This window comes from Opisthocomus hoazin, chromosome 15 (assembly GCF_030867145.1).
Source record: "Opisthocomus hoazin isolate bOpiHoa1 chromosome 15, bOpiHoa1.hap1, whole genome shotgun sequence".
Classification (NCBI taxonomy): Eukaryota; Metazoa; Chordata; class Aves; order Opisthocomiformes; family Opisthocomidae; genus Opisthocomus; species Opisthocomus hoazin.
This window is the reverse complement of record NC_134428.1, coordinates 24548316-24565802: the sequence shown is the minus strand read 5'-3', so window position 1 is coordinate 24565802 and position 17487 is coordinate 24548316. Positions and strand designations below refer to the sequence as shown.

At 57.5% G+C, this 17487-nt stretch overlaps 2 protein-coding genes across 8 annotated transcripts in view; both read right to left on the bottom strand.

Annotated features, from left to right (window-relative positions):
- Positions 1-11172, bottom strand: part of LOC142363321 (uncharacterized) — a 46544-nt gene extending 35372 nt beyond the window's left edge. For 2 of the 4 annotated variants that reach the window (XM_075436989.1, XM_075436990.1), the window contains exons 1-6: positions 9919-11172; positions 9408-9504; positions 8061-8198; positions 3768-3849; positions 3066-3210; positions 1875-2041 (exon numbers count right to left, since the gene is read on the bottom strand). In XM_075436989.1, coding sequence (XP_075293104.1) covers positions 2004-2041; positions 3066-3210; positions 3768-3849; positions 8061-8198; positions 9408-9504; positions 9919-10657 — 1239 coding nt within the window. In that variant the 5' untranslated portion in view covers positions 10658-11172 and the 3' untranslated portion in view covers positions 1875-2003. Of the gene's footprint in view, positions 1-1874; positions 2042-3065; positions 3298-3767; positions 3850-8060; positions 8199-9407; positions 9542-9918 lie in introns of those variants that run through there. The other 2 variants (XM_075436992.1, XM_075436991.1) reach the window with 2 other exon arrangements.
- Positions 11173-15857: 4685 nt separating this feature from the next.
- Positions 15858-17487, bottom strand: part of LMF1 (lipase maturation factor 1) — a 218012-nt gene continuing 216382 nt past the window's right edge. For 2 of the 4 annotated variants that reach the window (XM_075436995.1, XM_075436993.1), the window contains one exon: positions 15894-16287. In XM_075436995.1, coding sequence (XP_075293110.1) covers positions 16113-16287 — 175 coding nt within the window. In that variant the 3' untranslated portion in view covers positions 15894-16112. Of the gene's footprint in view, positions 15874-15893; positions 16288-17487 lie in introns of those variants that run through there. The other 2 variants (XR_012765657.1, XM_075436994.1) reach the window with 2 other exon arrangements.

Below are 17487 nucleotides of genomic sequence, written 5' to 3'. Positions count from 1 at the left end.
ATCCCGCAGCGATCCCATCCCCGCCGCAAAGGGATCCCCAAATTTCCCTCATTTGTATATGAAAATAACAAAGCGTGACCTGAAATCTTTCCCCGCCGGCTGCAGCTAGGCACGACTGGTCAGATAAACAGCTCAAAATATGGATCCAAATATGAAAAAGTGCAGGTGCGGGGGGCAGGACCGTGCACCCCCCATCCCGCAGAGCCCCTGGCATCGCCAACGCCCCGCTCGAGTCCTCGTTAAGTCACTGGAGCCACCGTCGCCTGAGCAGCACCATTCTTCACACAGGCTCCAGAGCCCGTTCCCCACTGCGAATTTCTACTTATCTGCATATTTGATTGAAAATTAAAATCCTTTTGCATTTTTCCCAGGGCTCGGTCGTGAACGACCTTTTCTCGCAGCCCTACTTGACTCCAATTAGCTGGGATAACAAAGCCGCCGCTGTTGGAGGATTATTGACAAATGCTCACGGAAAAAAAACGGCAAGAGAAAAGTCTATTAAAATGACAGTGTTTTGGGCCTGGAAACAAAACCTCCTGGCAATTAATAGTGCTGGGGAGGCACGGAAAACACCAATTCTTAGGGTTTTGGTGGTATTTCAATCGATTAGCCCGCTCGAGCCATCGCTGCGTGCCTTGATCTCGTTAACCGATCGGTCACCATCAGCATCCCTCACCGAGCTCAACGCCACCGCGTCCATCCCCCCCGGGGACCGCAGGGCCACCGGCACCAGCCACGGCTCCGCGACTGGAGCGTGGGGAAGCCGGGTGGAAACAGCTCCCTGCCCTGCCCGCCGGCGGGGACGCTGCCCGTTTCCCAGGGCCGCTGCTCGCGCCGAGCTGCCCGCAGACGCAGTTCCCATGGGTGCCCGTCGGCGCTGGGCTCCTGCCCCGAGAAACCTGCTCGATGCAGCTGCGACTGCGGCACAAAAGGACTGAGGAGCATTGAGAGCAGCACAACTCATTCACTGATAACTCGTTAATGGCGTTTCATATTTTTTCCCTGGCATTTTTTGTTTGTTTTTTTTTTTTTTTAAATAAAAGAATAGGGAGGGTAAAAATGAAGCGCACTCGATAAAGGGCAGTAAGTGTTATCCCTAAAAAAAAAAAATAAATAAAAACCTCACAGAGCTTTTTTTCTTTCATAGGTGGCTCGGACAGCTGGCTCTTTAAATATTAATCAGGGGCTCATTGATATGCAAATCTGGTAAGAGGGAATAATGCTCCCGCAGCTGCGCAGCCCCCAGCAGCCCCGGCCGAGTGTTGGCCTCCTCTCCACCATGAATGGAAATATCTGAGGACACAGGTGCAGGGAGCCGACCGCGAGCGAGATCCTGCTTAATAAGGTAATTTGTGAGCGATGCTCTATAGCGACGAACCGGAGCAATCTTTTACCACTTGACAGTATCTGACCACTAAACAAGGTGTTAATCTTCTAATTGTGGTGTCGACTGTTCCCTAGCACAGCGTTCCTGGCCTTTTGCCCTGACACTTGGCCAGTTAAAATCAACTTAACTGACGGGTCGGACGCGCGCCAACCGATCGGCGATAAATTATTTATTGTTCTGTTTCCAGAATAACAAGTAAACAGGAAAGACGGGGCATCCCACAGAGAGAAAACCGGTCTGGATATCACAGAATCACAGAATCACAGAATAGTAGGGGTTGGAAGGGACCTCTGTGGGTCATCTAGTCCAACCCTCCTGCTGAAGCATGGTCACCTACAGCAGGCTGCACAGGACCTTGTCCAGGCGGGTCTTGAATATCTCCAGAGAAGGAGACTATATGCGCTGCTGGACCGAGTTGCGTTGCTCCGCGTGGGCACCCCTGTTCCCCATCCGGCCGTGCCGACTGGCCGCGCTCCCCGGCTCTCACCTCTTTCTGCCAGGACGGTGACCACATCCCATCTTGCAAGAGCAAAGCTGTCTCCACCGATGGGTCTGGTGGTGTCACCCGTGTCCAGGGACCTGCCGGTGAGGTTCTGGGGTGGTCACCCCCTGTTCTTCATGCAGCTGCTGATACCCACTCTCCTCTTCGGTGAGCTGGGGGCCAAGAAGAGAGACCAGAAACAATGTCAGAGCTTGCCGTGGACATCACCGTTGGGTGTCTGCTGGCTCCCTCCACTAGAACAAGAGATGATCTGGGAGATGCATCAGGTTAGGGCAGCAAACATGAGCTCCCCAGCCCAGGGACCTTGGCTCATTGCTCCCAGGCCAGCCATGCTAATGTGGTGCCCACGGTGGGGACCTTCAGCTGCTGCAGGACAGACAACTGGGAAGGTGGGTCAGAGCCCTCAGCAGCATTGCTCGTAACCACAGCCAGCGGAGCTGGACGCCCGTATGTAGCTGTAGGGCTCAACTCTCACGTTTTGCTCTCTCTTGTCATTTGTCCTTAGCATAGCTGGGTCTACAGACCAGGGAAAGACGGTGAGGAAGGGCTTTGGTGAAGGCACCAAGAAAGGTGCCCTGCGTCACCATCCCAACGTAACCCAGCGTGCTGCGTTTCTGATTTAAACGCTCGTACCCCCTCGCCGTGCTTCTTGGGAAGGGATGCCCTTCCCGCCTCCTGCTCGCTGGCCCCGGGGCACAGCTCATTCCTCCCACTGACAGGCAGGACCAGCTCGATGGAGGCACCTTGGGGCTGCTCCATCCCACACGGGACACCACGGACGCATCCCACCTTCCTATAACAGCAAGAGGAAACGAGCTCCGAGGCTGCGGATACAATACCCGCTGTCGCAGGGTATTTTTAAGCTATGCCTCCTGCGGTTGCCATCCTCCCTTTCCCTGCCAAGCTTCCTTGCCCGGGCTCCTGGTGATGAATGACCTCGGCCGGGTACCACCGGTACCAGGCGCGCACAGCTGCGAGGCTTTTTTCCCCGGGCGGGCGCTGCAGATGGCTGCTCCGCCACCGAGCCCGCAGCTGCACGCTCCCCGCTCGCCCCTCCGCAGCCGCCGCGCGCCCGTGCCACAAAGGGACAGAAAACGCAATTAATTAGAGAAAAGGAGCGAGCGGGAAGGGATGCTGGGATGGCTCAAGGAGCCGACCAAGCCACCCGTGGCTCACCCTGCGAGCGGCACGTCTGACCTCGCCGCGGCTGGCTCCGGCTTGGGCAAGGCTCCGGCTGCGCCAGCGCTCCGATCAACGGAGGGGTCCTGGGGCAAGCGTTGTCCGTGCGGTGCGGTCGTTCCCAAGGGAGCTGAAGGCCTTCCTGGAGACAGGGAGAAACACAGCTGGGCATCCTTGTCTTCTGACTCAACTTCTGACTTCACTGGTGTTGGTTCTTGGTGGCCGGGTCCTGCTCAAGGGACAAATCTCGGCTCAGGGGGCAAAGCTTGGCTCAAGGGGGCAAAGCTTGGCTCAAGGGGGCAAAGCGTGGCTCAGGGGGCAAAGCTCGGCTCAGGGAGCAAAGCTTGGCTCAAGGGGGCAAAGCTCAGCTCAGGGGGCAAAGCTCAGCTCAGGGGGCAAAGCTTGGCTCAAGGGGGCAAAGCTCAGCTCAGGGGGCAAAGCTCAGCTCAGGGGGCAAAGCTCGGCTCAGGGAGCAAAGCTTGGCTCAAGGGGGCAAAGCTCGGCTCAGGAGGCAAAGCTCGGCTCAGGGAGCAAAGCTTGGCTCAAGGGGGCAAAGCTCGGCTCAGGGAGCAAAGCTTGGCTCAAGGGGGCAAAGCTCAGCTCAGGGGGCAAATCCTGGCTCAAGGGACAAAGCTCGGCTCCGGCTGCGCTCCCTGCAGGCAGGGCAGGATGGGACTGCTACACCCTGTGTGTACGTACCTGGGTGCTGCAACTGTTGTAGGTACGGGCAGCCTCCTCCCTCTGTCTGGGGACGGGCAGGATCGTCTCAGAGGCTGAAGTCCTACACATGCAGTCACCTGTCAGTTTGTTCAAAGTTTTGCAAAGCCTTCTTAGCCTGTATAAAAGTTACTTTCTCCCAGGAGATAAGAACAGTTCATCCTAGCCTTGTAGACTTGCCTTTGGTTTCCAAAGCGTATTTATCTGCCTTAGTATCTCAGCACTTGCATTATTATTAGTTATTAATGAATTATTAATGATAAATTACAACTAATAATTACTGTCATTTTATATACCAGGGATTTGCCTCTTCCAGCGCTTTATTGGGAGCAGCGCTGGATCTATAACCTGGAGCGTGGAGATCCCATTTCCCACTTAGACCCCCACTTCCCACCACCGCAGGGCGGCAGCTGGCTCTCCAGTTTGGCCCAGGAGACAAAGATTAATTTACCAGTTAAAGGCACCAGCCCTGGGGCAGCACCTGGGGTTGCTAACTGGTGGGGTTAACGGAGCCCACCCCGCAGATACAACTTTTTTAGTGCTCAGACACAACTCCAATCCCTCCTCGTGGTGGCTGCTCTCTTAAAAGCACAAAACCCTTCTCCGAGCCGACGCGCAGCAGGGCCACGCCGTGGTCCTTGGCCGAAATAATCCCGAAAGGGCCGAACCCGGCCATCCCAGAGCTGCTCTGGGAGGATGGAGTTTGCATGGCCGGGCTGTGCCGGCACCGGCCGCGCCGGGACCGTGCCACGCAGCAGCCAGCTGCCACAGAGGTATCTTCTTACCCTGGACCTTGTTAATGAACAAAAGCTTAGGAGAGTGCGGGCGGCTGGGCTAGACGGAGAATAAACAGGGGATTAGCAGCGTGCAGCCCTCGAGCCAGGATCGGGCTCTTTTTTCCCCGGCACTTGAAACCCAACTCCTCGGCGCAGCGGCCGGGAGCATTTCTTCCCCTCCCGAGGCCGCAGCCGGCCATCGCTAGCCAGGCAAAAGTAGCTTTTGCAAGAGCTTTTATGCCAGCTTGGGCTGCTATTTTTTGTCCTATTTTTTTTGCACATGTGGAAAACCAGAGGCCAGGTGATGCCTCAGCTGCGGTGCAGCTCTGCCCCAGCCCCCCGGCATCCCACGCCGGGAGAAACTCCCCAGAGTCCCTCAGACAGACCCACACACGGCCTGGGGACATACGACCTGCGAAGAAAAACCCAAAGGGAACACCGAATTCTCATCCACCCGCACACACGCACGGGGAGCTGCTTGCCCAGCCACTGGACAAGGGGCAACAGGCACAAACTGAAGCAGAGGAAGCTCCAGCTGAACCTGAGGAAGAACTTCTTCCCTCTGAGGGTGACGGAGCCCTGGCCCAGGCTGCCCAGGGAGGCTGTGGAGTCTCCTTCTCTGGAGATATTCCAGCCCCGCCTGGCCGCGGTGCTGTGCAGCCTGCTCTGGGTGACCCTGCTTGGGCAGGGGGTTGGGCTGGGTGACCCACAGAGGTCCCTTCCAACCCCGACCATGCTGGGATTCTGGGATTCTGTGAGGCCCCAGAGCCACAAACAGCTCGTTCCCGGCTGCGCGACGCTGCCAGCCCGGCGGCGATCCGCGCTGTGCGGGCGCTTTCGACGCACACCGTAAAAATAACGCTTTGTGAGGGACATCTCAGCACCCAGGCCAGGCAGGGCCGGGCAGCTGGGAGCGTGGCTGGCAGCAGCGTGGGCAGCGGGACCCGGCCGGGTGAATTGGTCCGGCACTGCTCCAGCAGCAGGGATGCTCTCGGCTGCCGTCGCCGTGGCGTGACGTCCCCGTGCCACCTCCCAGATGACCCCAGGCCCACTGGATGGCTCACTTTTTGCTTTTTTGGCTTGTGAATCTTTCACTTTTAAAGAAGGAAAGGGCGTGAGCGAGCGTGCCGGTGGAGCAGAACCTTCCCGGGGAGCTGCACCATCTCCAGATGGATCTTTGCTCCCATTGGGAGCGGTGAGAAGCCAATGCTTCTTGTGGGGTGGAAATGACTTAAAAAGCCACTCTAAAGCATCATGCTTCCCCTTCAGAAACAGCTCCAAACAGAAATGACTTCAAATGATGCCATCCATGCATTTTTCCCCTTGTAAAGCCGAACATTTCATCTTCACACAATGGGGAGAATAAACGTGGTAATTCATTTGGACTCTCCTCCCTGGAAAACGATCTGGCGAAAGCCCCGTTCTGCAGAAACACACCGGGAAAACCAGAGGGACCCACCCCGCCCGCAGCGTTTCCGGAGCTGCCGCGTCCCCGGAGCGGCCGACGAGCGCTGGGGACGCCGGGTGGGATGCTCCAGTCGCTCCTTCCCGAGGAGCCAGCCCCCGGCGGGTACTCCCTGTTTTGGGCCCAAAGTAAGGTGAGGCTTTGCACCGGGCTAACACTTCATAAATGTTCGCGTGGATTAGCGGGTCGTGACATTGCGCAGCCTGATTACAGAATGGTGGGGGTTGGCAGGGACCTCTGTGGGTCACCCAGCCCAACCCCCTGCCCAAGCAGGGTCACCCAGAGCAGGCTGCACAGCACCGCGGCCAGGCGGGGCTGGAACATCTCCAGAGAAGGAGACTCCACAGCCTCCCTGGGCAGCCTGGGCCAGGGCTCCGTCACCCTCAGAGGGAAGAAGTTCTTCCTCCTGTTCAGCTGGAGCTTCCTCTGCTTCAGTTTGTGCCCGTTGCCCCTTGTCCTGTCGCTGGGCACCACTGGAAAGAGTCTGGCCCCGGCCTCCTGACCCCCACCCTGCAGATATTTAGAGGCATTTCGAAGGTCCCCTCTCAGCCTTCTCTTCTCCAGGCTGAACAAGCCCAGCTCCCTCAGCCTCTCCTCGTAGGGGAGATGCTCCAGTCCCCTCCTCATCCTCGTAGCCCTCCACTGGACTCTCTCCAGTAGCTCCTCATCTTTCTTGAACTGGGGAGCCCAGCACTGGACACAGCACTGCAGATGGGGCCTCCCCAGGGCAGAGTAGAGGAGAAGGAGATTCCCCACCCTGAGCTGCCAGCCCTGCCCGGGGCTGGCGCTGCGGATGTGCGTTCCTGGAAAATGGAAGGCCATATGGTACATCCTGGAAAAACCCTCTAATATATACATATATATAATATATATAATTTATATTATTTATATTATTATTATTATATATTAAAATTTATGTATGTATGTATAACATACATACAAAAAGCATTTATATATTATACATATTAATATGTATAATATATAAATGCTTTTTCAGCTGATCAGATTTTCCTTGGTTAATCAAAGTTTCTGTGATAGGCAGCACAGCCCTGGGGGTCTAACGTACCCAGGCACCGATGCTTGGTCCCATCCCTCCCGCCTCCGCCGAGAGCATCGCTCCTTACCCCGAACCCGTGCACCGGCACAGGTTAAGGGTGCTCTGGGCCGAGGCTGCACCAAAGAACCAGCCAAGCCAATTTTCCCTGGAGAAAATGGTGCTCCTCAAAGTGAGGATCGAAAAATGCCCGCTCAGCCCTAAACTGCAGCCTCCACATTCATCAGCCCAGCGCTAGAATTTCCTCCTCTCTAAAGCTGGAAAAGTTTGCTCCATGCTCTATAATGAGCAATTATTCCTTTCAAACGTGAAATGAAACAAGAACCCTTCCCATAATCACCTACTGGATTTTATCAGCGTGTTTGGGTTACGCTTTTGCCCCTTTGGCTGGTGCCTAATTGATTCTTTAATCTCTACAACTTTTTTATTGACTGAGACAAGAGCTATTTAGCCCATCGGCGGCAGGAAAGCAGCCTGCAAACCCTCCGAGACCCACGACACGCTGCTAGGATGACCTCACCTGAAGCCAACGCTTTATTTGATAGTCTATCACTTATTTATTATTCTAACTAACTGCTCGCAGGCGGTGTGATTTTAGCGTAATTGTCCCAACACCAGGCACGCACGGGGAGAAGCTCAGCAACGCGCAACCTTATCCGGAGCTGCTACCGCAGAGGAAGCAGGCTCCCAGCCTGGGGGAAACGGGGGGAAAACTTGGTGTTTTGGTGATGTAAAGGGCATGGCAAAATCCCACCGACCACAGAAAAGTGCAGGCAGGGGCTCGCCCCGACCACCGGCTTGCTGGGGGAAGGAGGAGGCAGAGCGGGATGGAAAACCCCGCTGCCGTCGGCGGGGACCGGCATGGTGCCCGGCACCCCGGCTGCGGCACAGCCCGCACAGCGACGACTCGACGCCGCAGCTCAGCTCCCCGCCTGCCAAACCTGAGCAACCCGGGGGATTCTGGGGCACTGACAAGGTACCGGGAGGTGGATGTCCCCGCAGAGCCTTGAGGCGGGCTGGCACGGTCCTTGTCGCCCACCGGGTCGGCGCTGGGATCGCCCTGCATGGGTGGCACGGGGACTCCGGATGGTTCAGGCCGGTGCATCCGATGTAAAATCCTGCACAAAGAAAGAAGACGGATTAGGGGTGTATTTCTTGATGGGTTTTTTCCTACCACAGCCCTGGGGTGGGTTCTCGGCCCCTCGCCATCCCCCCTGCAGCGGCGGGGCGAGGTGGGATGGATGCCCCGGGGATGCCTTCAGCCCGTGGACTGACAGTGCAGCTCCGAGCCACCCAGCAATGGGCTTTTAATATCAATTAGTCCTGCATTAGTCTCTGAGACTTTTGAGCTAGAAATCCCCCCAGGATTCAAGGCGTTGGGAGCGTTCTCCCGGGGAGGGAAGGCTGGGAGGATGAGGAGGGTACAGGCAGCATCGCCGGGAGCAGCGCAGGTGCCCTCCCGCATTTCCTGCGTCCTCCTCGTCTGCCCAAGCTCCTTCGACCACGCCAACGGGCTCAGTCAAAGAGGAAAATGGCATTTTGAGTGGCAAGACCCCGCTGCAGCTTCAGTTTTAACCCCGGCTGGGGAAAAGAAAAAAAAAAAAGAAGAAAAAAGGCAGGGGGTTGGGAGAATAATTTTTTCATTAAAATAAAAATCGATCCATAATGAAAATAGACCTCTAATGGGAAAAGTTTAGTGCAAATGGAAGCTTTTAAAGATTCTTTTGACTGACAATAACCTGAAGACCCTCCAGGAACTTCAGTCCAGAATAATAAGATTAAATGAAAACTAATATACGATCCTGAAATTCATCCCATGCTGATCTAAACTTGTAGCAGCTGGGTAATTTAGCCTACAGGTTTCTGCCTCATGCCCAGCAGTTCACACTGGATTGTTTAGCCAAACTTAATCTACTGGGAAGGAAAAAAAGCTCTTTCCTTTAATATGTGTTAAAGTAAAGCCAGCTTCGGGAAGCAGCTGGGAGCAGGGAAGGTATACGGACAGACGTGTTTTCCACGGGAACCCCCAGACTGAAGGTTGGCTCCTTTAAAACAAACCACTATGATTTATAAATGATCCAGGAATAAGGAAATCTCGGGGTTGGGGCGTCGTAGCTGCCGCTGTGGGTAACACTGGGACTGCCCCGTGAGCCCTGCACAGGCACAAGCTCTCGTCCTCCGGCCGCTCCTCGCTGCTGACCCCACTGCAGCGGCCACGTTCCCAAGACACGGGTCAAATCCTCGCTTTTATCCAGAGAAAGGTTCGAAAATGCGGCCTGGGTGGATCTCAAAAAATCAAATGGAAGGAATGACTATTTTCCCCAAACCTTAGGGTTTTTACAGCAACCCTGAAGTGCAGATGTCCTCCCAGGGCCCAATGACCAGGGTGATGATGATGACGGAGCTGGGAACCTCTCCGCGTTCCTTCAGCAGAAATAAACCTCGATGGGAAAACAGAACTCTGAAACAGAAATTCATCATAAAAGCTTTTCCATTAATAGACACGCAGCACAGGTTTCCACCACCAGAAGACAGCTCTCCTGGAGGGCGTGGAGACAGGTAGATGATCTATAAAGCCTTGAAAGCCCTTGCAGCCTTCTAGTCAATGAAGTTGGAGCCCAAGCCTCACATGGTGGGCAGGGTAATAAAGCAACCGAAGAACCCAGCTGCTCTGGGGACCCCCGGATGGTCTGATCCAGCCTCCCACACCTCCCCCTGGACACGGGCATCATCCCTCCCAGCCTGCTCCCAGAGCCACACTGCTGGGTCTTCCCAAATTACGCAAGCACGGATGGATTTAGCCATTCCCACTGCTAAAATCCATCTGCCCAGACTCACCTTCTGTTCCCCAGCAGCAACAACGGGAATAGACATTTATATGTGGTACTGAAAAAAAAAAAATCCTGGGGAGGCTCCTGGTTTTTTTGGGGGGGGGAAAGGCAGCCCAGATGAGCTCGGCCAAGGCTGCGGGACCGGACCCCACCGCAGCTGGCAGCCACTGTGGGGAAACACAAACCCAGCTGTGCTGGCTCGGGGGTCTCCTGCTTTCAGAACACCCAAATCCTGGCGAAAAGGAACAAAAGTCGGTCCAATCCTGCAGCCTGGACCTCCTGGCATCACCGGGCTGGTACCCACCGTGGTGGTGGTCACCCCCAGGACTCGCCTTGGGGAGCCCCGGCTTCGGGTGTGCGGCAGAGCGGGTGCCCCCAGGGACCCGGCAGCGGGTTGTAGAAGTGAAAAAAAAAACCTGCAATGATGTCAGGGAGAAAAAAATAATCCAAGCAAGGAGACTTCTACAGTGATACAAAACAAAGCTGGAGGGGACAGCCTGCCCCGAGGGAGCGTCCCCAGGAACGCGCAGTGACTCTGGGGCACGTCGGGACGGGGGGTTTGGGCGTGCAGAAGATTGAACCTGTTGTGTTTGGCCACCCATGAAGGCAGACTCAGCTGGCAGCATGGCAGGACCCTGGGGTGCGAGGGGCAGCGCCGGCAGATCCAGCGTGGTCCCCCGTCCAGCGCGTCCCCACCACCCACGGGGACAGCGGCTCGACCTCCAGCGCAGGTTCAACCCCAGCATCCTCCAGCCTGTGATTCCTCTCCCTGGGAGGGGATGGTGGGGCCCCTCCACCCTTTCCTCCACCCACCCAGTGTGGCCGCAAGGGACCTTCTTGAAGCCACATCAGCTGCAGAGGAAGCTCAGGGCACAGGAGTCCCCCACCCCGACGTTCGCACACGCACACACGAGCGAGTGTCGAACGCAGCGGCACGCTGGGGTTTCAGGGGGGAGGACGGCGGCGTGCCCCGAGCCCCGGCCAACACGTGCAGAAGGCACGCGGAGGGGCCGCACGACGCCAGCGTCCTCGTGCAAACACTGAGGCATCCTCGGCCGGGGCTCCCCGCGGCCCCGCTCCCCCCGGCATCACCGGTTCCCCGTGGGAGCGGGGAGGAAAGGGATCAACTGGTTTGGGTGCACAGGGGGGCTTCTCCCAGCCGTGTGCTCCCCACCTGTGATTTTGTGGGTGATGCCCTCGAAGAACAGCTTTTGGAAGACGCACTGGTAACACCCCAAGGGTCAGCAACTTCCATCTAGGAAAAGGAATTAATAAAAAATAAAGCTGCTTATTTGTGATCTGACAATGGTCCCTGGGATGCCCCCGGCCATGGTGGGAGACGGAGCTGGAGCTGCCCGGCCACGTCCCCTCCTCCTCGGCACTTGGGGCTCCAGGACCCGGCTGGACCTCGCGGAGAAGCAGCGGGAGGGAGCGGGATTGGATCGGGCTCCGGAGCAGGGGATGAGCTGGGGAAACACAGCCAAGGGGAGAGGCTTGTCGGGGTTCAGCCGATCGTTGTTTGGACTGAGGGACCCAAACCCTGCGCCCGAGAGCCGGTGGGGTGTATGTGGGGACCCCAATCCCCTCCGCTGGGTGCTCGGTGGGTGTCCCCAGCCCCTCCACAAAGCTATCTGAGGAAGAGGAGCTCGGCAGGAGCAGACCTCAGACAGATTTATCTTTCAAATGGACTTACAGCGCGCTGACTTGGGAACGCCACGAAGTTTCACTTCCAGTGCATGGCTCAGGGTGAAGAAAAAAAAAATCTCTCCAAGAAAACCTCTGGTCAACAGATAACACAATGTGGTTCCGATTTCCTCACCCCCTCGAAATAACTGTTTCTTTTCTTTTTTTTTTTAAAATTCTGTCCCAGGGAAACGTTTCTAATTGAATCCCCTGCGTGCACCTTCCCCGCTGCCTTTGAATGCGTATTATCTTCCAGCCAGTGCTCCGGCGCGGAGCGAGGATTTTTGATTTCAAAAAAAAAAAAGAGAAAAGAAAAAAAAGCTTCACAAGCACAATGCGCTGCAAACAGGAATGGAAATGCCGGTCTGGGTTCCATTATCCCTGACCCAGAGGTTGGAAACCAAAAGAAATTAATTAAATTGGGGAGGGAGGAGGCCAGCACTATTTGCTGCGGGTGACCGTGCCCGGGGGACGATCCTCAGCCGTCACCACGCAGAGAGGGACCCTCACCCTCTTGCACTGGGGTGGGTGCAGCCCCAGACGTGGGATCCTAAATGGGGTGTGGGAGCGGGCAGGGATGGGGCCGGTGGCAGGGGACAGTGAGATAAGTGCAGGCAGCACCCAAGCTCACAGAGACGGCGATGCTCGGCGTGAAGCCGCGCCGTTATCTCTCACACCCATCGAGGTGTGAACCCCCACACCCCGAACCACGCCGGACCTCGACGGGCACAGCCCGGCCCCCACTGCCCCCAGCCCCGCGGCCACGTCAGGAAGGGCGATAACGGGAGCGCGATGCGGGACCGCAGCGTTCGCCCCGTCCCTCCGCACGGTGATCGGAACAAAATGCTCTTCCACTGTTCGCAGCAGAGCGCTGGTTTCCAACCACGGCAAATATTTAGGAAAACACAATGGAGTCATAAATGATATTTACAATTTGGAGCGCCCTATGTGTCGCTCCAAGCCCCCCCACTTCAAGAAAGATGAGGAGCTACTGGAGAGAGTCCAGCGGAGGGCTACGAGGATGAGGAGGGGACTGGAGCATCTCTCCTGCGAGGAGAGGCTGAGGGAGCTGGGCTTGTTCAGCCTGGAGAAGAGAAGGCTGAGAGGGGACCTTAGAAATGCCTACAAATATCTGCAGGGTGAGGGTCAGGAGGACGGGGCCAGACTCTTTCCAGTGGTGCCCAGCAACAGGACAAGGGGCAACGGGCACAAACTGAAGCAGAGGAAGCTCCAGCTGAACACGAGGAAGAACTTCTTCCCTCTGAGGGTGATGGAGCACTGGCACAGGCTGCCCAGGGAGGCTGTGGAGTCTCCTTCTCTGGAGATATTCCAGCCCCGCCTGGACGTGGTGCTGTGCAGCCTGCTGTGGGTGACCCTGCTTGGGCAGGGGGTTGGGCTGGGTGACCCACAGAGGTCCCTGCCAACCCCCACCATGCTGGGATTCTGTGAGTCTGGCCAAGCGTTAACGACTTGCAGAAGCGCGGCAGCTCCCGGTGATGGGCTCCGCACCTCCGCTTCCATCACGGCTTTCCTGGGCACCCACCGGCACCTCGGACCCTCCCGCTCCCTCCAGCCACCCCGACCTGGATCCGCAGGGATGGAGCAGATGGGTAGGAAAAGCAAACCGCAAACCGCGCGGGAGCCCGGAGCGAACGCGCCGGCGAGGGCACGGAGAGCGATGCTGTCGCAGCCCCGGCAGCCCGGGCTCCGCGGGACGGTGATCAGACGCCCGGACACGACACCGGACGCTCCCTCAAACGCAAACCGGTGCCGCAGCACCCAGGACTCACCTCGCTGATCGGCCATCACCTCGGCCCCGTGGGAGCTGGCATCTCCCCGGCGAGCCGCATCAGGGCAGGCGCCGGGGGCTGGGCTGCCCTCCCGGGGCTGCTGCCGCCTTCCCTTTTTAACACTTTTAGAAAAATAATAATAAAAAAGCGTGAAGCTCCCGCTGGTTATCCCAAGAGCCGTTTGCTTTCACCCCTTTCCAGAAACACGCGCTGGGTGGGGCCCATCCGGCGCACGTGGACAAAAACGGGGCAGAAATGTGTGAAATAACGGCATTTCCGTGCCCGCACCCACCGCCCGCGCTGCCCCGTGCCAGCGCTGGTGCCAGCTTTACCTGCTCTTTGCTTTTCCCCATTTGGACCCGTTCTTCTCTCAAAACCGCATCCGGCTGCGTTCAGCGCTGCTTGAGCGGGAGGGGACGGGTTCGGCCAGCCGAGCCCTGGGACGAGGGCAGAGAGGTGGCCATGGCATCTCCCCCCACGCTGCCCACCGCACCCCATCACGTCGGTGCCCCGCGGGGAGGATGGCTCTGCCCCGAGCACTGAGCTGCTTCGGAGCCCGCCACACCGCTCCCTTCGCTTGTGGCTTGGGCTGAATTCACGCTGGAAGGGTGAAAGCCTTATTCTAAGCTTTCTGGCTACTGGAATTCCCCCCCGGGGGGGGGGATAAGGCGAAGGCCACTGCAACAACCCGGAGAGCACTGGTGACGGAGCCCTGGCCCAGGCTGCCCAGGGAGGCTGTGGAGTCTCCTTCTCTGGAGATATTCAAGATCTGCCTGGACAAGGTCCTCTACAGCCTGCTGTAGGTGACCCTGCTTCGGCAGGAGGGTTGGGCTGGGTGACCCACAGAGGTCCCTTCCAACCCCTACCATTCTGTGATTCTGGGATTCTGCGAACCCAAGGGGAGAAGCCTGGCAAGCCCCTTTCTGCGCTTCCCCCTGCCCTCTCCTGCCTGGCTGCGCTGGACCGTGCCCGTGGGATGCTCGGCCGAACCCCGGCCGCTCAGACACCGTGGCCACCAAACTCCACCGGCTCCCCAGGCGGGAGGATGTCAGCCCCGGGGCCGCCATAAAAAGCACCAGTTATAAAAAACCCCGGGTGAAGCCAACCCACCCGTTAAAACAAGCCCTGTTGGACGGCGGCGGGGCTGGCGGCAGACTTGTTGACTCCGGCCGCGTTTCCAAGCCGCCGGAGCGACCCGCGGGCAGCGCCGGGACACGCGCCGGGACGGCCGCACAGGGCTGCGCTTGTCCTGGGGGCTGAGTCACCGAGCCCACACGGCAGCCCCGGCCAGGAGCTATTTCGGGTTGCTCAGTAAACCTGCGGCTTTCGGCAGGCGAGCCCCATACAAGGGGGTTTTATGCCTTCACACAGGTTGCTTTGATCTTTTTTTTTTTCTCCCTGCAAGAAGGAACGCGCGCAGCAGAAGGTGCTAACAAGCAATCTGTTCTTACAAACCACCCCGGGCCAGGGGCTGGCTGTTCCAGACGCCATCCGTCCCCTCCCATCACTGTGATTTGGGGTCACCGAGGAAAACCCACCCGGGGGGACGATATTTTCAACACAGACCAAGACAAGGGGAGACTCCGGAGCAAACAGGAGGGATGGGGGAGATCCCGGGTGTGGGTCCAGGGTGTTTTCCCCAGCCTGGGGGCACTGCCCAGCCCCAGCTTGCCGTGCTGCCCCGGGGACCAACTGCGGGACAGGGCAGGACACGGAGCTCAGCCTGCGGTGAGAAGGTGGCAACCGGGCCCTTCCCAGGGTGACAGCGGGGGAGCGTGGGGACAGCTATGTTGGGAATAAAGCAGCTTTGATGGCTGATGGTGGGGATGGGATGGGATGGGATGGGATGGGATGGGATGGGATGGGATATCTTCTCTAGAGATATTCAAGACCCACCTGGATAAGGTCCTGTACAGCCTGCTGTAGGTGACCCTGCTTCGGCAGGAGGGTTGGACTAGATGACCCACAGAGGTCCCTTCCAACCCCTACTATTCTGTGATTCTGTGATTCTGTGGGATGGGATGGGATGGGATGGGATGGGATGGGATGCGATGGCACCCAGCCTGCCGGCGTGCAAGGATCGTCTTGACAATGCTCTTAGTCCTATGGTTCAGTGTTGGGCAGCCCTGCGAGAAGCAGGGAGTTGGACTCGATGATCCTTATGGGTTCCTCCCAACTTGAGCTATCCTATCCTATCCTATGGGAAGGGTTGGGATGGAGGAGCGGTGCCCTGTGCTGGGCCAGCATCACCTCCACATGAGCCGGTTGCAGAGCAGGACCCAGCTGCTCTGCCCAATGCCGGACCCCAGAAACCTCCGAGCCATGGCAGGCACTGGCCGAGGCCCCAAAATCTCCCCTTGCACCTCGGCAGCCATCACACAATGCCATGGGTCGGGGAAAGCAACACCAACACCCACCCAAAACTAACTGCAGTGTTTGTTCACCTTTTTTTCCAAATTCTAGAGCCGACAATTTCCGAACAGGGCGTCCTGGCAAAAGAAATCCGTCGTCAGGCAAGGCGGTGGCGAGAAGGATGAACAGAAACAGAAAAATGAGAAAAACCAGACCACAGCAGCAGGTGGACAGGTTGGCTGGGAATTCTGTAAAATACGTGTAAACAAGGATATGGATAAAAAATACAGAGAGGCGAGACACGTAGTTTGTAAGGGGGCTGGCCGCTCCCCCTCTTCCCCAGCCGGTCCCTCTTGACCTCGCTTGTCCTCCTCCATCAGTCCCACACCGGGTACGGCCAATTCCTGTCTTCGTAAAACTTCTTCAGGCCCTGGAGGTTGACGGGGGGGAAGTAAGGGCCGATCCTCTTCCGAATCCACCACCTCCCCTCGCTGGCGTGCTTCCCTCCGGGTCGGCTGAATTTGTACTTGAAGTGTTCCCCTCGGATCCACCTGCAGAGGAAGAAAGCACAGCTGGCTCAGGAGGGGCCGGGTGGAGGTGCAGAGCCATCAGACCCTGGTCACGGTCCCCAGGGAGGGGAGTTTTCGAGCCTTTCTGTAGCTGGATGGAGAAATCAGCTCGAGGGCGCTCAGCCGGGCTGGCTCCTGCGTCCCGGAGCTCCGTCCGTCCCTGGGACGGCGGCAGCCGGAGGCGGGGATGCAGCCGTCCCTGCTGGAGCGAGGCACCGGGGAGCTCCCGGGCTCCTCTGGATGCCGTCTCGGAATCACAGAAACACAGACTGGGTTGGGTGGGAAGGGACCTTTAAAGACCATCCAGCCCACCCCCCCATGCCATGGGCAGGGACATCTTCAACCAGAGCAGGGTGCTCCGAGCCCCGTCCAACCTGGCCTGGAATGATTCCAGGGATGGGGCATCTTCCACCTCTCTGGGCAACCCATGCCAGGGTTTCACCACCCTCATCGTAAAACATTTCTTCCTTACATCCAGCCTACATCTCCCCTCTTTTGGTTTAAAGCCATCACCCCTTGTCCTATCGCAACAGGCCCTGCCAAGAAGTTTGTCCCCATCTTTCTCGGAAGCCCCTTTAAGCACTGAATGATGCACAAGCCAGAGGAGCTTCAACTCGCCACCACCCTGCGCGCTCCACACACCTCTCCACAAAAAAGCAGGGAAATTATTCTTTTTTTTTTCCCCTTTTCTGAGTATTTCTTCCCAGGACATTTTCAGGTGCGGAGCCCGACGCCTGCCCCAGCTCCCCCAGCTCCCCTCCGCCCCAGCCCGCGGCCGCTCCTCCTGCTCCGCAGCTCATTAGCAGGGCTGCGAGCGCATCTGTTTTCTGGCCGCCCTGGGAGCTGACAGCGAAGGAGATTTTGAAAACAGTGCAGAAAGAAGCATTCATCGGCGTCGTGAAACACATTGGGAGGCTAACCGTGCCGCTGGGTTCGGGAGGTTTGGCCCCTCGTGATGGAGGGCATGCTGACAAGAGCAGGAGCAACGCCCCGCTCCTCCGGCGTCGCGGTCCCTGTTTGCAGAGTGCATCGCCGCCTTTGCTGGAGAAGTTCATAAAACAACCCACAATATAAAAATGTCAAAGTCGTGTCAATGCTCATTTAAACCTGCTTTGCTTCACTACTAAAATACAAACCCTGCTACTGAGCAGGGCACCGCGCTCCCGCAGCTGCTCGCTCCCG